Source organism: Haliotis cracherodii, unplaced genomic scaffold (genome assembly GCF_022045235.1).
Source record: "Haliotis cracherodii isolate W230 unplaced genomic scaffold, xgHalCrac1.p SCAF_5, whole genome shotgun sequence".
Classification (NCBI taxonomy): Eukaryota; Metazoa; Mollusca; class Gastropoda; order Lepetellida; family Haliotidae; genus Haliotis; species Haliotis cracherodii.
The window spans coordinates 35,006,296-35,031,289 of NW_027266308.1; the positions used below are offsets into that span (position 1 = coordinate 35,006,296).

Below are 24,994 nucleotides of genomic sequence, written 5' to 3' on the forward strand. Positions count from 1 at the left end.
TCAGACCACAACTTACAGTGTTTCTGGATAGGTACCAACGCTGTGACTAATTTCTACCATAAACACAGAAACGTGTTTCTTCATCAACGCATGCTGGAGAGGTACAACGTTGTAAAACGTTTCTCAGAACACAACTTACAGTGTTTCTGGATAGGTACCAACTGATTTCCACCATAAAACAAGAAGGTGTTTCTTACTCAACGCATTCTTGCCACGTGCCCGCGCTGTGACAAAATCAAAGATGGCAAAGGTAACAATTGTTGTGGCAGTTTTGTTGCTGTGGTGGACTCAAGTGTCCATGGCCTGTACCGAACTTTCAGAGCGACTGTCCAGCGGGGTGTTCCAGAAGCTGCGTGTGTTGAGGTCCACCTATGTTGTGTTGTCTTCTCACACCCAGTACCACTGTGCCATGCAGTGCATGTATGATGCTATTTGTGCCTCCTCCAACTACGACACCACGACGTCTTCATGTGAGCTGAACACCGAGACATCCACCACCACGCCTGATCAGGTTGTCAACACACCTGGATGGATTAACGCCAATGCGGACAGCTTTCCACAGGTATTGTCATTAGTAGGTGACTGAGTGAGTGAGTGAGTGGGTGAGTGGACGCGGTATGATGTATGTGGATCCATGTACATTTGCTAGTGGGTGAGTGACTGCTGTTATAGCCATAGTCTGTTAACAGTTGTGTCTGGACCAGCCCGACCTGTGAGTGATAGCATGAGAACGTCTCATGCGATCGGATACGATGACAAGCGATGAACCACGTCACGGTCTGACCAACAGATCCCCGCTAGATGACTCCTGCCAAGTATGTGTCAACCACTGGTTGCCCTGTCTCAGACTCGATTGTCCGAAATAGGGAATATTGCTGACTGGGGTAAAAACAATAAACTCACGTAGAACTTGACAGCCAATTCAGATTAAAGTTCGACTGCATAAAATGAGATACATTGTAAACTTCAAACTTGTTGTAGAATAGCCCCGGAAGAAATATACTACAACTTGAACAACCATGTAGCTCTTACATTTACAGTGGTAAACTTTCTCCAGGATTTAGTCGAAATATATTTCATGTAATAAATGTGCTTGACGGCGGTCCTTCGGAAACCCGTGTCTGTTTATGGGCGTAAAAGATTATCGTTTAAGTAACTTGTGTGCTATTTATACGATGGAAGGAACATCATAATCATAATTTAGTATCAGGTTTGGATATTTCGTGCAGGTACGAGTAATACCCTTTGATTGTACGTCATATTTAACATTCATTTCTGAATCATAAAGAGCTACCTTTCTGTTATCAAGGTTCATATTAATACATACATGTGCAGTGAAATACACAGATACGTAAACAAAGAGGCCCTTAATTGTTCATATGAACGATGACCAGGCTGATCGTATCTGCGTGTCATTGTGTGGGTGATGCTTATAGTCAACATGCATAATATAGAATTAGATGCAAGGCAAAGTAAATATGATATTATTCATAACGCAACAATGTAATTGGACAATATATACAATAAAAATGGATCTGAAAGGGTTTGTGTGAGGTATTAATCGACAACAGTTCGTTATAAAGGCCATAACAACGTAAACTCAGACCGGTTAGATGTGAGTAGGAAATGATCTTATGTGAGTGAGTGAGTATCACGGCGGGGGACACCAGAAATAGGCTTCACACGTGTGGAGAATCGAACCCGAGTCTTCGTCGTGAGGAGCTAGCACTTTCACCACTAGGCAAAGTAGAAAATGAAAAACGAGCCTTTAGATATGATGATGATTTTGAGCCTCACATAGAACGATTTGACCTAAAGATATGAACATGATCTATTTTGCAACATAATGCCCTTCCACACTGATGTACGTTTGCCAAAGATGTTGGGAATCATTCTATGTCTAAGATTTTTTGGCTGTTTAAAAAGTTCTCCACAGGTGCTATCACGTGCGAGTCGTAATGGATTCTGGATAGGTAAGGTGAAATGAGGTTTAACGTCGTGTCCAAGATTATTACACTTAGCGACGTGCATGCACTCATTAAAAATATTATACACCCGACCTTTATCTCAATGAAAATATCAAATATGTATGACGCCACTACCTCCTTCCACAACATGGCGTTCTCCCAGACAGTTGCACACGGGATGTTCAATCGTACTTCACCCCCCGCCGCATTTAGGCGATTTTACTGTTACAAGAAAGGACGTTTCGTGTGATTTGAGTATCAGATTCATGTCTGAACGCACTGACATACCAAAGAAGACAGTGATTCTCATGGGACTGTATTTCTAAACGCACTGTCATATGAAAAACCATATTTCTAAACGCACTGTCATGCGAAGAACCATATTTCTAAACGCACTGTCATGCGAAGAACCGTATTTCTAAACGCACTGTCATGCGAAGAACCGTATTTCTGAACGCACTAACATACGAAGACATAGAATCATGACGTTGTGGAACTACTTTTCTGGACACACTGACATACGAATAGACATAGAATCATATTTCTGAACGCACTGTCATGCGAAAGAAATACAGTCCACCAATACAGACACAAAATGGCGTTTCATCTGAAACAAGGCTTTTATGCGTTATAGATAAAAAATGGGTTGCGTGACTTTATCATCCACATGTCTGGAGAACAATCTTAACACGACGTTTATGTAGGATTCCTATGTATGTGTTTCAAGTCATGCGGGATCCTGCAATACTGCGTTCCTGGAAGGATCAGGTGAGGTGAGGTGAGGTGAGGTGAGGTGAGGTGAGGTGAAATTGGGTTTAACGTCGCGACGTGCATGCACGCGGGGGTGTGCTTGTACTAGTCCGGACTGATGCCGATATATAGTGCTAACTCACTGATATACCATGCCGCAGTTTAACATGAATACCCCACTCAGACACATCATACAGACTTCGAGCAGACCAGTCCTTGTGTTCGCTTCTTAATGCCGAACAAGTACTAAGTCTATCTTTTATCGTCTTTTGGTATTAAGCGGCCGGGGATCGAACCCTGGACCTTCCCGCTCTCCAGGCGAACGCACTTCCTCTAGACCACGTAGGCGGACGGAAGGATCAGGAGCTACCGTCTATCAAACTGGAAATAACAGCGACAAAACCCTTTCCATATTCATAAGAAATCTTTGCTAAAAGCAATGTCGATTGTTCGATCTGACTACATCATGAACATGTGTTTATAAATTACTATCAAATAGTGATGATACCAGATATTCGCGAAGACAGTATCCTACCCCACCGGTGGCACCCGTCACAAACACATGCAAAAGCAAGTCAATTTTTCACCTGAAAAAAACACACAGGAACTTATGGTAGAAGTCAAAATAGGAATTGCATCATTTCAGTCACTGATGCGTCAAACATCGACAAAGAAAAAATATTCGACAATTATGTAATCTTTATATTTTCAGCAACCCTTTTATTACAGGGGCGGTCGGGTAGCCTAGTGGTTAAAGCGTTCGCTCGTCACGCCGAAGACCCGGGTTCGATTCCCGACATGGGTACAATGTGTGAAGCCCATTTCTGGTGTCCCCCGCCGTGATATTGCTGGAATATTGCTAAAAGCGGCGTAAAACCATACTCATTCACTCACTTTTATTACATTTTTTCTAATCTCCTGTGGGGATGCCGGGTTGGAGTCGGTCCCCAGCAACCCATGCTGAGAGTAAGAAAACAAAAACAAACATTTACTCTACTCTAAATACTCTAACATCACTAACGTTAGAGCAGGGTACGTAACGACCTAACATGGTTTATGCCGTAAACATCGTGAGCACTTTGGGGGCACGGGTGGCCCACTCGTCAAAGAGACAATTTGATGGACAATTTAGTTACGTTACGTACATCATATTAATATTGCTGTGTAGACACTGGACACTGGACAAATCTTATCTACCGTATATGAATAGGTTGTGACACAAGGAACAGAAGGTCAATGAAATTATCGTATTTGCATTCTGATTGAGCAGTGAACTTGTTGAAACGATACGAATAAGTTGACATACTCTTCGGGCTCTGGTCCACAAAGTGTTCTTGGGAATACGACATTCGAAAGCCTATAATACTAACTCTAGAGTTTCGACAGGTCGTAAGTCTGCGAATGCTTATATATTTTATGGATATCTAGATCACTATTAGTTGTGCGATTCTAATGGCATATTGGTATTGAAACCATTTTAGTTTAGCGATGATCGTTGCCCTGAATCATCCCTTATTTTAGAGTCAATTTCATTTTCCCATACTTTTTACTGCGAACGTTTTCCTTTTCCTTTAAATTTTTCACGAACTTTGAATAAAATATGCTGCATCCTTCATCCCGATGAAGACGTTACTTAAAAGTACGTACGCTCTTATTGATGAAATCAACTCTGCGAATAAAAGACAATTGTGTTTTTTGGTTGGTACTTTTCAATAGATTCAAAATAAACTAAAAAATGTACCATCGTATTTCAGAAGACTATTGACAATTTAAACATTGCTTTCAAATTGTGCTTATGTAAAATTGGTTTATTTTCTACTTTTGTCAATGTTTATTGTGTGCGAATCTCTTCATTCTCTTTGGTTAAGTAACTGTAAAATTGCCATGACTCATTCATAAACATCGATATCTGATTGTATGTAAAATGCTTTTTTTAAATATCTCTGTCGGATGCAGTTTTGGGTTTTCGATGTACCGTTTTATCTATGATAATGTGTTTGAAATGTTTCTGATATCACAGTATGGTCATTCTGAGCCCATGTCATAACATTTCATTTAATCCTGGCGGGTTTTCTCTACCAAATAAAGGAGAAGCACGTGAAGGTTCGTTATAATATCAAATTTAGCATTAGGAAGTATTGTAAAACGATGGTTAAACGCGGGTAAAACCATTAACTCTTTACTATTGTTATCTTTCCAAATGGCCTTAGGTCCTGACGAGACCGGGGGCACGGGTGGCCCAGTCGTCTAAGGCGCCGCGATTGGCTGAGCAGAGTTGCGTTCCTTGGGCACGCCAGAAACCTATGATTGTGGGTTCGAATCCCGGTTCACCCCAATTATGTTTCTAGGTTGGTCAGCACCATACCCATGCTCCTGGGTTTCACCGAAGTGGTAAACGTCTGAGACCTGCATCACTTCGGGCTTTCCTCCCACATTAAGCTGACACGCCGTGATATAACTGGAATACTGTTAAAAGCGGCGTTAAACCCAACTCACTCACTCACTCCTGACGAGACCATAACGTCATAATTTTATAACCGAGAACTAACCGATTGTAATGATTTTGTTAAATTAAATTTTACACTTTATCAATTTTCCACTACATTCATGATTGAACAGGATTGAAATACTTAGTGTACATTGGGATTACACACGTCGACATGGTCATGTCTATATTGACATGACTGTAAAACTATTTAGGCGACATTGGAAGACTTTTTGGATAGATATTGATGATACAGTATGAAAGGGGCATGGATGCCTGTGTTCTGGGGACCGCACTTGTCTCTGCGTAGTTGCGTCACTTAGCTGTGCCACGATAGTGGGATGGAATTCCAGACTTGGCTTGTTTCGGCACAGCACCATCTTCCCGAGGCAAGCGTGTCATCTAGCCCACATCAAAGCCTAGTTTCTACCCTTGCCACATCAAGACCACTTTTCTTGCTCGTAGATCACGAGTTATGCCCCTTGTAATGAAAACGCGTTATCCAATCAGATAGCTGTTCTTATCTCGTATTGCTTCACAAAGATGGCGACTACCATAGGCGACGACCTAGTCGATCAGATAACGAAAACAACCCTGATACAAATTCATCCCTATTCAGTGACACGATTTCATCCCTGATACAAAAACAGAGGGGGTTAAAAGATGAAAAAGACGTGTCAACAAAGACAGGCGGCAGTAAGTCACTTTCATACGAAGGTGTACCAGACGTGGATGTTGATTTTGTCAGACGTTCTCCGATTGGACTATCGTTATGTGCTATAGTCCAATCATATTTAGCACAGGAAAGTGGGCTTGGTGTGGCAAGGGTGGAAACAAGACATTGATAAAAAGGCTAGAGGACGCTCTTGCCACGGGAAGATGGCACCGCAAACGTGCTCATGGATTACATCAAAGTGGGAAGCCACTACCTACATCTGCATAACCTCAGGCTTTCCTCCCACTTTGAAGTGGAACGCAGTGATGTAACTGAAATACTCTTGAAAGCGGCGTGAAACCAGATTCAGTCACTCATGTGAGATAGGTTGGCTAGTTTAGGTATTTACTTATCATGAATATTGTTTTGTGTTTGGATATAAAGAAATCTATGTTGTGTCTTGACACTGTCGGCATTCGACAATTGACACGAGTGAGTGAGCAATTTAGCAATATTCTAGCAATATCACGGAGGGGGACACCAGAAATAGGCTTCACACTTTGTAACCCATGTCGGGAATCGAACCAAGGTGACGAGCGAACGCTTTAACCATTAGGCTACCCGAACGCCCCTACAATTGACACGAAATGTATTTATGATCACTGCCAGAACAGAACACAGCCTATGAGAGTTTGTGTTAGTTAAAACTCAAATATACGCAGCCATCATAGTTCCTACTGCATTCTCATATGAGTTAAAACACAAGTCTGCTCTTACAATGAGAGGAGGGGGAGGTGGTGACGTTTACTGTCAGGTGTTTAACAACAGGATAGCCAGTTGATGCAAAAACTATTTACGAAACATATACAAACAAACAAACAAGGTTTGACATCTTTATGGTTAAAAGAACGTTGATGATGTACACACAAGCACGAATATTTCACTGAACTTATACTCCTTTATCACCAACACTTCCAGCTGTCGTCACGAAACACAAATTCATGTTGAGGTTTGATAATAGTCAGGATAATGGATGCATGAGTAACTGGTTTTATTTATTTTATTACAAAAAACACCGCCACACCTATGGCTAAAAAGTACGTTTCTGACAGTCGTGTCGTCCCATCTCTTGGCATTGAAAACATTTAAAGGTCATTCACTCAAGGTCATTCTCCCTCTACTCTTTACGCAGCAGTGGATGACAAAGGACACATAGATATTAGTTCCTAGAAGCAGCAATGCCTAACAAAGGACAAATAGATATATTAGAACCGGTTCCCCTACTTCTGATCTAGTTCCTAGAAGCACCAGTGGCTGACAATGGATATATAGATACTAGGATCCAAACACCTGCTCGTGTTCTTAGAAGCAGTAGTGGCTGACAAAGGACATATAGACACTAGTACCCATACCTCTTATCGTGTACTTAGAAGCACCAGTGGCTGACAAAGGACATAGACACTAGTACCCATACCTCTGCTCGTGTTCTTAGAAGCACCAGTGCCTGACAAGGGACATATAGATACTAGGACCCAAACATCTGCTCGTGCTCCTAGAAGCAGTAGTAGCTGACAAAGGCCACATAGACACTAGTACCCATACCTCTGCTCGTGTTCTTAGAAGCACCAGTGGCTGACAAAGGACACATAGACACTAGGATCCAAACATCTGCTCGTGCTCCTAGAAGCAGCAGTGGCTGACAAAGGACACATAGACACTAGTACCCATACCTCTGATCGTGTCCTTAGAAGCAGCAGTAGCTGACAAAGGGCATTCAGATATCAGTCCCCCGTACCCATGATCTAGTTCCCAGAAACAGCAGTTTCTAACACAAGACACCGGTTCCTGCACCCGTTGACATTTCTCGAACCATCAGTGTCTAACACAAGACTTATCAGTCCCTCTAGCAATTGTCAAGTCTACACAGTCTCTGTTCCGTCATCAGCTACAGATCAATAGAAGAAGCATTCACGTCTTAACTACCGACATCTTCAGCATCACGCTTCCCTATGGTGTCATTTCTGATTTAATTACCACAACGCTTACTGCTTTAATTCAGTTATACTTGGAATTCAGTTCCCTTTAGTGTGTGTTTGTAGTCTCTGCTCCTTCGCTGTCTTGACAGGCCGCATAAAACCTGTACAGTCTAACAATGAAATGCTTAGCCTCAGGCAAGAAACGGTTTTGTCACGCCAACGACTATAAGAGTTACTGTAGATCACAAGGAATAATGCATTAGTAACAAAAACACCTACTTTGGTTCAAGTCCGAGGTCTAGGTACACTCTAAATTGGATGATTTCGGGGGAATAAATATGTTTGCGTAACATATTTATGACGGTTTTATTGTTGTCTGTGTACTGCAATGTGCTTATTGCTGTTGCAAGAGCAAACTTTTATGGCTCAATCAGCATGTAATGTTACTGAACCAGAATTGTGTAGACATGTGCAGTTGAACATGTAGCTAACCTATTCTAAGGAGGTTATTTTAGTATGCAGTTGATGGTCATAAAATACTTTGTCAAGTTATTTTACAATACGTACGTTAGTGCATCTAGACATTTGAGTATCTTGCTTAATCTTGCAATGACGATTATCGATGCCCATGATGTCTAGACTCGATTATTTACAGACCGCCAGCATATAGCCAGTGCGGCGTTAAACAGCAAACAAACAAACCGATTTCGCACTCCTTTGATAAATCGTTAATTTTCATCTTTTTCTTGTTCCTCGACTTTTAATACAGTTGACATTGACGTTGTAGATGGTCACAGCAGCCTATCAAAATGACATGTGTCGTAAAACGTGTTCTATGTTACAAGTGTACACTTGAGCACAGGTGGTCCATTGATCTAAGGCGCCGCAATTCGAGTTGCGAACCATGGATCCGCTGATCACACGCACTGTGGCCTGTCAGCACAATACCCGCGCTTGCGGCGATTTATTCTATATCTATTGAAATTGATGTCTGTAGTAAACATTAATGAGAGTATCTTAAGTCTTGCTGTAGTAAATTCCTTTTATTGCCTGAAGACAAGGGATCGAAAAAGCTAGACTTACTTGAGGCTACATTTTGAGGGGTGATGGTGTTTTTAAACCAAGAGCCAGAATTGACAATGTTTAGATCGTTATGTGCATCTTCCATAGCTCTCGATAACATGTGTTTGTTTGTTTGTTTGTTTGTTTGTTGTGTAACGCCGCACTCAGCAATATGACTGTGGTCTGTAAACAAGCGAGTCTGGACGAAACAATACGGTGATTGATATCAAGAGCATGGATCCACCCAATTGGGATACGATGACATCCATGCATCAACCAAGTCAGCGAGCCTGACCACCCGATTCCGGTAGTCGCCTCTTACGAAAAGCATGGGTTGCTGAAGCAATTTTTAGCTGCTCTAAAGTAAGTGATGCAGCAAACTCTCTTTTCGAAGCCTTTGTCTTGATAATTAGCAGGACTGGCTTCAACATTCCATGTCTCTGTGGGGAGAACTATTTAATGTCGCGATTGCTTCCAAACCGTGACCCAGTCGTAAAAAATAGGCGATTCTCTTATAGGCGGAGTAATTGAACCATGGGAGACATTCTGTCCATAAATTATTCATGGTCCGTCAAAACTAGGATATTTCACTCCTGGTCATTTCCTGTCTGTTCTGTTTAAAAAATGTCACAAAGATGACTAAATCTACCTCTGGGGCTGTAGGGTAACGTAGCAGGCGTTTGCTCGTCTCGCAGACACCCCGTGTAGCTAACATGGATGCCATGTGTCATTCTCAAAGCCCCTACCAAAACATGGCTGGGTGGTTCTGAACCATGCTTACTTTCATGAAATGGTCAGAACCATGGAACATTTGCAGACGAACTTTCTCAAACCATATGGCTTGAAATGACAATATCGTGTCAAGGAGCTCTTTTCGCTCATTCGGGGCGGTCGGGTAGCCTATTGGTTAAAGCGTTCGCTCGTCACGCCGAAGCACCCTGGGTTTTTTTTATTCCCGACGAGGGTACAATGTGTGAAGTCCCCCCCCCCCCCCCCCCCCCCCCCCCACACACACACACACACACACACACGTGATATTGCTGGAATATTGCTAAAAGTGGCGTAAAGCCATAGGCTCACTTTTCAATCACGTAACATTCGGGACTTTCAAGTATTAGTTTTGTTTGTTCCTTAACGCCACCCCAAGCAAATAGTCAACGTATACAACGGGTTTGTATAACAAATCCAGTCTTGGCCAGACAATCCAGTGATTGATATTATGAGCACCCCACGTCTTCGGGGTAACTCTCCAAGTCACCAACTGATCCACTGAGTCGATGCTCACAAGCATCGGTTTCTACTAGACAAGAACTAGTGTTACCAGGGACTCTTAAAAGGCAAGGGAAATGATTGTTTGTTGAGTAGTACCGAACTGAGCACTCGTCCAGCACTGTGTCGGCCCGTAAATAAATAACTGTTGACAAGACAGACCAGTAACTCATATTTTGAGCAAAGTCCCGCCGGGGTACGATGACATGCAATCAACCAAGTTACCGAGTCTGACCATCGATCCAGTAAGTAGCTTTAAGACAAGCATAGGTTGCTGAGGACCTATCATAACCCGAAATCCCCAAGGAGGGGAACGGGAATGAGTTGTTTGAGCCGGCAAACATTGATTCTAGCCACATAGATAAACAGAAAGACACCTCTATCCAGAATAATTATAATGAATGATGACAGTTGACACCCTGGACTAGCACCACATGCTCACTCACACCACACGTAGGGAAATACGTCACGACAGCAACATTGGTGGGTAAAGTTAGGTTTAACGCCGTTTTGTATTTCAGGTGAGTTGAGTGGGGTTTATTGGACTTACATAGCGACGTGCCTGCACGTGTGTGTGTGTGTGTGTGTGTGTGTGTGTCTGTGTGTCTGCTTGTAGTCCGTACTGATACCGATTATATACTGCTAGCCCACTGAGATACCATGCCGCAGTTTAACATGAATACCCCACTGAGACACAGTTTGCTGACTCCGAGCCGAGCAGTCTTGTTTTAGTCCCTTAATGCCTAGGCAGGGTAACAGCAAGTACCATCTTTTGGTATGACGCGGCCGGGGATCGAACCCAGGACCTCCCGCTCTCCGGGTGGACATTCTACCACTGGACCACGGAGGCGGCCTCGTTGTATTTTAGTTACATCACAGTGTGTCTGTTTGATGAGCGAGCAAAGTCGTGGAGCCTAACTACGTCGGTGTAATCCACTGGCACAGGTTTAAACTAGACTCGAATCAAATTGTTGTTTAAGGAAATTAGACGAACATGAACACCTGGTGTCAGCACTGATTTTCAGTGATCCATTCATATAAGTTTCACTGCTATTTTGCCTCCTACGCCCAATGGAATCTGGTCGGATAATCGAGACTGGTTATTATCTGACGTTGGCGTTTTATAGGTCTGGTTGTTGATGAAATATAGTGATAGCTAAATAGACAGATTTTTTATACATGCACCGATTGTCTTTAAATGTAATATCCAATTATGTATGACTGTTTAATAATCTCATACCAACTTTGACTGGAGTAGGTCCAATAGTTTTTCAGTTGTTGTAGTAACGTCGGTACCTTAAATTACCTTCCAGACTTTTTTTATACAATGCGTGATGAACTGTGATTTAAACTCATGCTAAAAGGTGGCATTAGAAAAGACAGAAACAAATGCAATAGTTGTATCTTAATAAAGAAAATAATTCTAAAGAAGTAAAAATAGTTTTGATGTAACGATAATGAGTATGAGTGAAATATACATGTTTGTTTTTTGTTTGTTGTTTAACGCCGCACTCAGCAATATTTCAGCTATATGACGGTGGTCGGTAAATAATCGAGCCTGGACCCGACAATCCAGTGATTGATAACATGAACATCGATCCACGCAATTGGAATGCGATGACATGCATCAACCAAGACCACCCGATCCCGTGAGTCGCTTCTTCCAGCATCAAGGGTACACATGAATCATATTGATAAAAATATATCAATTATGATTATGAATATTAAGAACCCTTCGGGTCGAAACGCATGCAAAATTCGGTTGCAGTGTGTTTCACCTTTGTAGAAAAAAAACATCACATGCGTTTTTTGTGACGCATCGCATGAACTTTCGTACACAATAACGTGTGTGAGTCCAGCGCAGCACGCTTCAATATGCACTGTGATAGGCCGTCTTGATAGTGTACTCATGTCTGCATTAGCTCGTCTGAACCAGATACCTAGAACGATGATAAGGCATCTAATGACAGCCGGTTCGGCAGACAGAATATAACGCTGCCTAGTGAATTGATTCCCTGAGATAGGAACATCGACACGTCCTGGGATCTTGTCAAGGAAGCCTCACAAGTCTATCACCTGATCGGCTGTCAGATATCTCCATATCAGTTGATGTGATGTCAAGGACGCCACGCCACTCAAACATAACAATGGTATTAATACTCAGTGGTCACGTGCCAATCCTGACAGATTCTGATATGAAGATTGCACTTGTCTGTTTACCCGATCAGGACAAAAATGCTTGTCAAACAGAAAATAATAGGATAAATTGTTCCCCCTACTTAAGCGCCATGTGCAATACTGTGGATGCCCATGCCACCATACTGTATATCATGTCCGTGGTTTTGATAATATGGTTATATTTTTCTTATATACTAATAAAAAAGGACTCTTCTACTAAATACTCCATATCAGGTGCATATCACATTTTTCGTATTTAAATAATGGTCATTCTGTTTCAAATATTTAATGAAAATTATCATGTGCCTGTTTCAGGTTTTATCAACGCTCGACCATGGTCTTTCCAAGAAGATTTCAAAGAGGGCCATACGATTCTTGTTCGAACGTTGTTAGATTAGAGTTAGAGCATTCACGACTAGTTAGTTTCAAAACGTTTTATGGTAGACATGTGGAGGACATTTTCAAATTTGACGCATCAGTGGCCAATATGATGTCCGATACAATTCCCTATTTTGTTCCTGTGTTTTTCAGACGAACATTTGACATGCCTTTGCATGTGTTTATGAGGGGTGCCAACGGTGGGGCAGGATACGCTCACCTTTTCGCGAACACCTAGCCTGGCATCATCACTATTCGACAATGATTCATAAACACATGGTTATGATATAGTCTGAATTGTACAATCGACTCTGATTTTGGCATAGATGTCTTATAATTATAGAAAGTGTTTTGTCGCTTTATTTACACCATAAACGTATTTTTGTTATAAATATTCAAGATAATGTTCATGTGTAACGTTGTAGAATACAACGTTATTTTGCCCCCGCATTACAGTATCTCAGAGATGCGTACGAACACTGAATACAATTATGTCTCAATCCCAAATTTGAACAACGTCCATTTGGCGAAATGGATATCGCATTCGCTGTCCACGTTGAGGTATTGCAGCTACGACCTTGACGCTTTTCACCCAGAACAACTTCTGTTTAGTTCACTGATATGCACATTCTTTTAACCAAGCGGGCTCAATTGCCATGGAAACGTATGACGTCAACCATTGCATTAAGACGTCATATCATTTCAGAATGACAGCAGAATGACATCTGTCTCGCAGCGCCACCGAAAATTACTGAAAACTCAAATAATTAGTATGTTGATAAACAAGTGTTTCAGATTTGTATGTTTTAGTATGTATTTTGATACCTGGAAATCTCATTTGGAACCGGCCTAAATATAATAACCAAATAATCATACAATTCTCTACCATGTGATGGTCTTGATGGCTAAAATTGCGTTCAATCGCCAATAGCTGAAGGGATGCTATCAATCCTGCTGGAGAACCGTGCAAGTACCCACAGTCCACAGTAGGTTGGTCTAACTTTAGGTGCTAACGATCAATAGCCAGTTTTTATGTTTTGTTGAATGATATACTAAGTATTATTCATTTAAATATTCCAAAAATAGTAACATTATTTAAATGTATCACAATAGTTGGTAACGGATGCGTACTGTTCTTCGATCGCCAATGAAGTTTATATGTATATAAAGACTTCGATGGCTGATAGTGAAAACAAGGCAGCCACGACATCCTAGACAGCCCGGTGAATGATGTTCTTCAAGAATATTAGCATCCAAGTATTCCACACGTACCCGCCCCCGTGGTCTAGTGGATAGAGCGTCTGACCGAAAAGCAGAAGGTCGGTCGTTCGATCCCCGGCCGCTTCCTACGTTAAAATACGTTAAAAGATGGTTCTTGTTGTTACCCTCGCTGAAGGGAGATAATACTGGGCGGTCTGGAGTCAGTACACTGTGGCTTAGAGTATCCATGACTATTACAACCAGTAACACACACACACACACACACACACACACACACACACACACACACACACATCTACATTGATTCTACCGTGACATTGAAGAATGCTTGATTCTGATTGGTAAAAAAGAGGTTCCCTTTATGTTACTCTTTTAACTATATTAAGCCTTTTCACACAAAAAACGTGCGTAGGAATACACCGATAGCCTACATATCGATTCATTGAAAAAGAGTGCCGATCGATCACCTATGGGAACTGTAAAACGTATTGATATTTCCGCTATGAGACGGTTTGCTCTAATGCAAGCCAGGTCTCTTATACATGAGGAGTCAACGGCTCTCGCGAAAGTAATAGACGGCCTGGCCCCTAATAAAGGAAATACGGTAGTTTGATATCGGGGGATTTTGGCGACGATATGGCGTTCTAGGCCGTAACCCTGACTGCTTCGATTATGCGTTTAAAGGCATATCTTTGCGTACAAATGATAATATTTATGAAACTGTTAGGGATATGTTCGATGGCGAACAGGAAATATCCAATAGACATATCGACATAAAGCAGTACGATTCCGACTATATCATGAGCATGTGTTTGTGAATCACTATCAAATCGTTTTGATACCAAATGTTCGCGAAAAGGTGAGCGTTTTCTGCCCCACTGTTGGAACCCGTCATAAACACATGCAAAGGCCAGTCATTTGTTCGTCTGAAAAACACGGGAACATATGGTACAAGTCAAAATAGGGAATTGCTTCGGACATCACTTTCGTTTCTGATGCGTCCAATTTGGAAATGTCATTAATATGTCTACCATAAAAAAAATAAAGCTTTACTGAGGCCTTGAATGTTGTAACCTTGATCAAATAACATCTGAGCAAGAGTCATGTGACGCTCTTTGAAATCTTGGTAGAAAATGAATGCTCGATTGTATCTCAAAACCTGTGAAAAATAACGCGTAAACCTACGAAGTCCTATTCAGAAAGTGTATTTACATTAGTTACAATTTAATCAAAGAGCAGATGCTCCAGCAATAACACAGCAGAGAGTGTCATCAATAACAGGTTGCTTCCATCGCTTTACGGTTTATAAAGTACAAACAATAAAACATGCCATTCACTGCAGCATGTCGTCCAGAACAGCAATCCTCTGCGTCCAAGGGGGTATTCTATTTATGACTGAGGTGTAATCAAAATTCTTCCATGACATCAAAGAATGCTTGATTCTGATTGGTTAATAAAAGGCCATCTTTTTTTAATTATTTAAAAAAAAATTAAACCATGACTCAGAAAACATGCCTATGGAAAACATCGATCTACCGACAGCCTACGCATCGATCCCTATAACAATGTCAGCGAAAAACCCTTTAGAATTGTATACGTTCAACATCAGAACAACTGCTTATCAATCATGACCATGAAGCGTACGGTTCCAAATTAAATAAGATCTACAGTGGGATAACATCTAATTTCAAAACACAGAATATTTCTGTCCTAATTATCGGAATTCAGAATTAGCCTAATATAGTCTCAGGGACCGAGCATTTTTGCTGGGATTTTATCGCGAAAAAAATAATTGTCACTGAAAGTTTAAAAAAAAACCAATTACGCTTCAGACTTTTGAAAAATAGAAATGGCTAGTAACAAAAATGACATCGTTGTAAGGTGTCTTTCTTTAAAAAATACACTTCAGTTCATAGTTCGAAAAAACAGAATATCTGGTTTTCCAATTGAAGTTGAAAAAATATTTAATCTCAATACAAATTTAATCGACCGCGGTAAAAGACAATTCTCTGCCAAGTGAATTACGAAACATAAGTACAAAAATAGGAGGAGATATTGATTAACGAATCGTTGTTATTAAATAATGTCCATTTTAATATCAATTTCCTTAAAATCTGATCTTAGTGAGTAATTATACCATGTTGATAGGATATCTTTAGGATGTTAATTCTTTCTTTCTGTGCGGGAAGTCACGCAACCAGTTCATGGACAATGTCACGACAATGACTATGCGCAAGGCTCTGGATCGCGATAAGATCACTAGAAGTATATTGATGGTGGCTGGTCATACAGCATACAGCGTTTACAGTGTATGCGGGCACCTCGCCTTTGTTTCACTCGCTATTTAAAACCTTGATATACAAGGTTACGTTCACCACGACTGTTGGGGGTGATTTCAACATTCACAGGTGTATTTGTCTATTTACAATGATACCCGTGAAGATCCGGAGTAGAATAGGTCTTCCACAACATATGCTTGCCGTAAAAGGCCACTATGCTTGTCGTAAGAGGCGACTAACGGGATCGAGTGGTCAGGCTCGCTGACTTGGTTGATGCATGTCATCAATCCAAATCGCGTAGATTGATGCTCATGATATCAATCACTGGATTGTCTGTCCAGACTCGATTATTTACAGACCGCCGTCATATAGCTGCGGGACACTGGCTGTGTAACACCAAGACATGCGGTTTGAATTCGGTCACTGACATGAGAAATTAGCTTAATTATACACAAACGTTTGCTTTCATATATACGCAAAATATACGACCGAGGCATTTATTTTGTAATCTAGGCTTTGATAAACTGGTTTCTAATTCATTCAAGCTTGCAATTAGTATTTTGTAACTCATCCTAAAAGAAAAAACACAATTTGCCTCAAATAAAAGCAATTTTATTCTGCGCAGCGCTTCAGTTGTAGGCTTCGCAGTTCGGAGCTCCATTGTTTTGAGAAATCGTGCACTTAAGGTATGACGTCACACTCGGAAAATATTTAATGTATGATTTAAAAACACCCAGAACAGTCGACGTACTGGCTCTGTATAATATTCATGGATATTGCACTACACCTCTAATCTATTCAGTCTTTCCTGACTGCAGTAATACATACAACACACCACGGTACAATGTACATTTATGACCCTATCGTTGACTAAATATTTACAACAGAGAAGAGAAAACGCCAAATGAAAACCACTGATTGCAATATATACCAGACGCCACCGTAAGAACATACACCTAATAGGCAGGGGCAGAGGGGTGTTATCACTAGTTACACCTTAAAGCAATACACCGACGACCAGGGGAACGACGACAACCGCAGGTGTTATGCTGTGGGATAACGACATAAAGACGGTACATAAGTAATTGTTGCATAAAGTGTAATAAGTATTCCTGAAAAAGAAGGATAATTTCTGTTTTGAGCACATGAACTTAATAAGACGTATTTGTTTTGTCAGGGAAGCCGCAACTGTACATAACATCTATTTGTGTTTTTGCTTTTGAGACAACAGGAACTTCACACGAAGCCGCTACTGTAGGATATCATTGTTTTGTCCTCGTAGTTGTAAAACGTCATGAATTTGTTTTTTGAGGAAACATTTATATGGCTGATGAACATTGAAATAATCTAATATCCCGAGAGATCAATACACATACAACTGTATCACGATGGAAGACTGACTACTTAACATGTAGCAAATACTTGCAATATTATATTCAAGCTAAGCGTTACCTTAGTCATTCTGTCATCCACACAAACAATCTTTTTGGGGTTTATTATCATACACAGTTTTACAAATTTATCAACTGAGATATTAAAATCAATGTTTGAAATCTGTAATTCCTTATAGATTAGGTTTCTCTGGACAGTGACTTAGACAACGGATATATACGCTCCTGAGATTCAATAAATCCAATAACTTAGCATCGTGCTCACACACGCGCGCACACACAACACGCACCACACACCACACACCACACACACACCACACACACGCACAGGAGGCGTATATATTGATCTGTTGTCTTTATCACTGACCCATCAATAGTCAGTCAGCATGTATCAAATCTTCATAACCGGTGAGATTGTGATAACTGTCACACCTGACTTATTTGTCTGAATGGCCCCTCTGCAAACAAGTCGTGAACCGTTATACAGTAACTCGGGGTAACGATTTTCCGTGCTATGGAATCAAAGTACCCTTGTACTACATGTATATACAGTACATATATGTTACGGTGATGTGTGTCATTCCTTAATCAATACTGTGTTCCAGTATAAGTATATACACTTAAAGGTAGACAGATGTTAATGATACTAATGGCAGAGAGACAAATAAACGCAGGTCGGGTTGGTATTATTTCCTTGGTTCGTTATAAGGTGCCGTTTTTGAAACAGTTATTCATAAGACGAAAAAATGTTGGTGCAGAAACAGACTAGCAATAAATACTATAACCGTGATGCAATCGCGTTACTCAATAAATTCCACAAAAAACAATATATAAGGCGCTTTTTTAATGTTTATTCCTTATTTTATATCAATAATTCATTTATGGATACCAAAGAATGAATTCATATGACAAATTTGATTTTATTATAAAATGAAATGTTTATCGATATCGATATTTTTATATATAATATATTATATCTAATAATGCATTTTATCATGTAAAAAACGCATTTGTGATGTGTTAAATATCAAAAGTAGATTTTGGTATAACAAATTGTGAGAATTACATTCGCTAGGTTGTTTTGACAATGGATTCCAGCATATCTGGACTTACTCTTTGCCCCTTCTCTACTGGGTGAGTGTATTCACTCAACATTTACTGAGGTTTAGTGTTTTGTTGTTTTTTTAGTTTTTTGTTGTTTCTTTTTCTTTTTTGTTGTTGTTGTTTTGTGGGTTTTTTGTTGTTGTTTTTTTGGGGTTTTTTTGGGGGGGGGTCTCGATAAATAATGACCACATAAATTGTTACTGATGGTATGATATCTATAGTCTTTGTCTTCATGACCTTATGTCCATTTTTGAATAGTTTGTGTAGATAGGTACAGTGTGGTACTATTTACATATATAGCCATATTCAGATGATGCCTCTTTTCTGTGAGAGCAAGATTCTTCCCTTTATTTAATCAGTTTTCCTCCTGGCTCTGCAACTGGAACACATGCTCTAGGGTTACATTGTATCTTGTTATCATTGTATTTTAATACGTTTTGAATATTATTATATATTATATTACTTCCTACATGACGTGTTATGTTTACATAGAATATATGTTGACAGTAGCGCTTGGAGTTTATTTAACAGATCCGTGGAAAGAACACTACTTTGTCACTTAAATGACGCCGTCAAAGCCAATGTTTACCTCTTCTGGCGGCCATTATGCAACGACCATCTTATACACAACCCCGCGCTCACCTCTACAAGTCTCTTCCCGTGTTCCTGTAATTTGTAGAACCTTCTCCCTCAAGTGTATCTTCCACGATATAACAACTCTCATTAATTAAATGCTGCTCTTTCCCAGCATCATTGCTATGGGGGTGAGACAAAGAGACCCAACCATCATGAAGGAATTGGGGTCCAATAAAAACAATGCTCCGCCAAACCTCATAAACATGATCACTGAAAGTCGTACTGCAGACGTTTAATGTCAAATCACGAAAAAGGCATTTCAAAGGCAACAACATTTTCCAGGATTATGTATTCTCTTAACCCCATGGCAAAAGGTCATTTTGAAGCCAATGGTCGTATAGATAAGATGGATCTAATTGATCACAACAGTACTCATATTTACCCACTAAATCACATCTAAAAAGGAGAAATCTGCAAGTTCGTCTTATAAAATGTGTATTAACAAAATCTCTCCTTGCTACCACCTCCAAGTTCAGCTTAACATGGGTCCTCCTTTGGTCAAAAGTTTCTTCCCGCTGTAATGAGTGCGTCACGCGTTGCACACGAGTGATGAACGGGGTGCACCCCTGTGTTCAACGCGTTGCACACGGGAATCACACACGTGGCGGACGGTTCGACACGAGTGACCAACGGGGTGCACACCTGTGTTCAACGCGCTGCACACGGGAATCACACGCGTGGCGGACGGATTCCACACGAGTGACCAACGGGTTGCACACTGCTTGCGTCACGCGTTGCCCATGCGTGTGTAGGAAATTAACTTCTAGGCAGTAGTGTAGGCCATCTATTAGATATTACAGAATGGTTTTTGTTCTGTTTTCAACTTTTGAATCAAGAACTTCGTCAAAATATTTTTCAAAGCGTTGTCTAGTTTGAAACTGGTGTTGGTTAGCTCGAGAAAGCTGCTTTCTGATTGGCTAATGTCGATTTCTTGTTAGTCATTTCATTAGTCGGTCAAAGTTGACCTAAAGTAGTCATGCCCTCAGATCTTTGTTCAGCGAAAAACTAATGTTAGTAAGATTTGTAGATGTTCTTTATCAACGGAAGTCAGGCTTGTCGGAATGTGGGACCGACCACTTGACATTCTGTGGCGGCTGAGATTGTGCATGGAGACTAGAAATTGTTCAGCTGTAGCTGCAAAACCACATATTTTTTCATTAAAGCTATGAGCCTAATTTTTTTTAACCCATCTTGCAACAAGGTATTTTTTGTGACAGACATATTTTTTCAAAAGTGAAGCCTATTTGTTTCTAGCATTTTTCGTGACTATTTACTTTTTTTCAATAAAGTCTACATGTACACACACACACACACACACACACACACACACACACACACACACAGAGAGAGAGAGAGACCAACACACACACACACACACAGACCAACACACACACACACAGACCAACAAACAGACCAACACACACACACTCACACCAGTCTTGTTTACAGTTAGCTTGCACACAGCTCTATAAATGCTTCATTAGTTTTATTGCAGTAATACTTCAGTCATGTGTGTGAGCGTGTGGGGTCATATTTGAAATGTCCAGTCATGTGTCAAATGTGACAAACCAATTCACTCCCTGCTACGGAGAGATGGCCTACGTCTGTCGCCAATACGCCACATATCGAAGGAATATGACAAACTATTCCACCTTCCACCATTGCATTATGTGTGAATATTTTTGTTCTAGGGGTTATGATTATAATTTCAAATATAGTCCTTTGAGCTTCGCAAGTCGGAAAACTTTGATGCCATTTCCTTCCTGAATACATGACACTTTTTATGGATAGCAACTTCTTTTATACTTTGTACGACGTTTCTGAACTTCCTCTTGCCTCTTCACCATTCACCTGAGAGGAGCAAGAAGTAGCTCTGCATCTTCGTACAAAGTATATAAGAACTTGCTATCCATTAAAAAGTGTCATGTATTCATGTTCTCCCAACTTCTAAATGCCCATCAAAGACTTCATTTTCGTCCTCAAAGATAATCTAATTCACAGGTCTTAAGGTATTTTCTGTAGATGGATGTTATCAGCCAGGTGACATATCAAAGCTCAACATATTGGAGACTTGTACAACGACGCGGTGTCGTATTCTGGATGACATCTCGAACACTGATTGGTGTATTTAACATTCGCTGTATGGATAATCTTAATGAATGCCTGATCAAGACAACGGTTATACGTTTTCTTACGATAAGGTCGAGCAACACTGGTCGATACCAACTCAATTCAATTTGTAGACATGCTGTGTACAGATTCATGGTCAATGAGAACGATCCTTATAAACGATGTCAGAATCTAATCCTCGAGTTATGACAGCCATCGTGTTAGTTTCATCCCCAGCGAATTTGTCCTCTGTTGTTATGTTGTAGAAAATTAAATACATGTGTTTTTTAAATGCCCCGTGTATGATGATATCTGCAATTCTCTCGAAAATATTTTTCGAGTTGTTGAAGAAGATTTTGATTATCTGAATGATGTAGATAAATTATGCTTTTAATTCTCCACCGTTGTTTTTTTTAAACATGTCGCCCAAACCGCTTATTTTATACTTGCCCTACGTCGAAATCTTGTGTGTAAATAGTAAGTATTACACTTTATACTTTATCTTTTCAACCTTGTTTAAATTGTTTTAGTGTCTCATAATTCCATAAGGAATGGTGTATGTACTGATATATATGTACCTTGATTTTTGTTGTGAATAATGCTGTACACACCGTGAGACATAAATATACGTCTATCTGTCTATCTGTCTGTCTGTGATGTGTAGTGTGCGTGTTCCGGTAGCACGGAGGCGTCATAACAATAAACAATCTTTAATAATTCCCATTATTATTTATTGCAGACACTTATCGGTCCGTGTGCAGATCACACTTGTCTTCGGGGCACCATCTGCACATACGGCAGCTCTCTGTCACAGTGTATAGAAAGTGAGTACGGCAGCTCTCTGTCACAGTGTATAGAAAGTGAGTACGGCAGCTCTCTGTCACAGAGTATAGAAAGTGATTACGGCCGTCCTCTGTCACAGTGTATAGAAAGTGAGTACGGCAGCTCTCTGTCACAGTGTATAGAAAGTGAGTACGGCAGCTCTCTGTCACAGTGTATAGAAAGTGAGTACGGCAGCTCTCTGTCATAGTGTATAGAAAGTGAGTACGGCAGCTCTCTGTCACATTGTATAGAAAGTGAGTACGGCAGATCTCTGTCACATTGTATGAAACGTGGGTACGGCAACACTCTGCCACGTGCTATATATGAAGGGCCACATCTCAACTTCTATCCATTTGTTGAAGTGAGAAAATTGTAATAATAATCATGTTACCGTTTTAATAAATACATTTTTGACACTGACATTTTCGGATGGTGTTTGACTGCCATGTGTTTGTAAACCAGTGACAGTGTGGAGCTGCTGGGTTTGTTTATGCTCAGCATCACATTTGTCCTCCAGGTAGACGCTGTGTGTCGGGATCCGTTTACTTCGGCAGCCATAACATCACCAGAGGCGGCCGGACATGTCAGCGATGGGACTCCCACACACCCCATGAACACTTCGGAATGCAAGACTCGCTTTCCAACATGCAAACAGTCACCAGTATGGCGGAGGCGGGCAACAGGTGCTTGACAGAGTTCAATGACCCCATACCGTGGTGTTACACCACAGATCCCGCACTGCCTTGGGAACACTGCAGCATTCCGAATTGTTAGGATGTTGCAGACGTCGCTGGGAACACTGCAGCATACCTCATTGTCAGGATGTTGCAGATTGTACTGGAAATATTTAACTCCTGATTGTACAGAAGTCCAAGTTCCTAAATCAATACCATTATAGGAACCGACCATTGTATATTATTTGGGGATGTGGTGTCGGGGGTTCTGGGTTTGAGTGTTGGGACTAGATATTTTGGGGATATTTTGTTCATTAAAACTATGAGCCTGGATATTATCTGGACAAAACACCTTGGCAGGCAATTATTTTCAGCCTATCTAACAACCGCCCCACCACCCAACCACCCCCCCCCCCCCCCCCCCCCACCAACTCACCCAACCCCAACCCCACAATGTGCCCCACCCTCAGAATATCAAATGGTCGGTCCCTAAGGACAGGACATTTCATGAAAGATAAAGTTTAAGGTATCATCTTTAAAGATTTAAGAAGCTCCAGGAATATTAAAATCAAACTTTACCAAATCTGGTCAGTGTTAAGTCTATTATTGAAGTAAGTGATATTTTGCAGCTTGAAAGAAGCAACACGACTTGCCAATACATTACCACATAGTGGTGTACACACAACCTGATTCACCTGTCAATGGTTCCTGGAGATTACTAGTTCCCATTAACCATGACATTCAACTCTGTAGTCATTGCTGCCCTTGACTTGGGGCAACTCCCTTTACTCACAGCACTCTGAAATACGCTAGTAATAACAGAAAGAATAACATCATCCATTGACATGTTGGTTACTATGCACACAATATTCTTTTCCTCCCTGAATTTAAATTGGCCATTAACATGTAATAATCCTTCCCAACTTGAAAGAAGCAACATGACTTGCCAATACATAACTACATGGTGGTGTACACCCAACCTGATTCACCTGTCAATGGTTCCTGGAGATTACTAGTTCCCATTAACCATGACATTCAACTCTGTAGTCCCTGCTGCCCTGGACATAGGGCAACTCCCTTTACTCGCAGCACTCTGAAATACGCTAGTAATAACAGAAAGAATAACAATATTCTTTTCCTCCCTGAAGTTAAATTGGCCATTAACATGTAATAATCCTTCCCAACACTAACTGACCATTCATAAATAACGCATTGTGTAAATATAGCAATAGATATTTTCAGGGGCGATGGGGGAGTCTCGTGGTTAAGCGTTCGTTCGTTCGTTCGTCACACGAAGGTTTGATTCAAAACATGGGAACAATGTTTGAAGCAGTTGTCACCCGCTGCGGAGTGGCTTGAATATACCTCACTCATTCAATAAGTATACGGTTTGTACCGGAACAGTTAAGATTCATGTTTGCATTTTGATGAGTTTGTAAATTTTGAACACAACAAACGCCATCGGCTCCTTCTGCAAGCCAAGCAGACATAATTGTCTGATAAATGAATTGATTTTCTGCCATGGCGACAGAGGAATACATACAGGTGTACTTAGACAATGATGTATGTACCTAGGATATGAACATGTATAGGGCATTAGTAAACCTTTCGTTGAAGTGTCAACAGTTCAAATCAGTAACAATCGATAAGATATATTTGCCCCTCCCTGTACGTAAACAGAATAAGGAAGCGTTTGAAGAGTTTCGTGAAATACATAACATTTAATATAATTATATGACGCACGTAGCATTGGATATCAATTTACAAACTCAAACTTCATCTCAATAGCAAAACCATTTTACTGTTATTCTACTGTATGTGCAATCACGCATGCTCTTTCTATGAAGATTTCAAAATGCTTTATACAACTCTTGCTCAAAAGTTGTTTGATCAAGGTTACAACACCCAAAGCCTCAGAAAGGCTTAATTCAAAACGTTTTATGGTTTACATGTGGAGGACATTTCCAAATTACCAAACCGATGTTTGTTTCCAGTTCCTATTTTGTCTTGTAACCGTGCATGATATGTACCCGTGTTT

At 40.6% G+C, this 24,994-nt stretch overlaps 1 protein-coding gene across 1 annotated transcript; it reads left to right on the plus strand.

The window, feature by feature from the left end:
* The first annotated feature begins 241 nt into the window (after positions 1-241).
* On the plus strand, positions 242-23,056 carry LOC139442067 (putative macrophage stimulating 1-like protein). The gene is made up of 3 exons (XM_071222849.1): positions 242-562; positions 22,200-22,284; positions 22,800-23,056. The coding sequence occupies exons 1-3, from the start codon at positions 242-244 to the stop codon at positions 23,054-23,056; spliced, it is 663 nt and encodes a 220-aa protein (XP_071078950.1).
* The last annotated feature ends 1,938 nt before the right edge of the window (positions 23,057-24,994 follow it).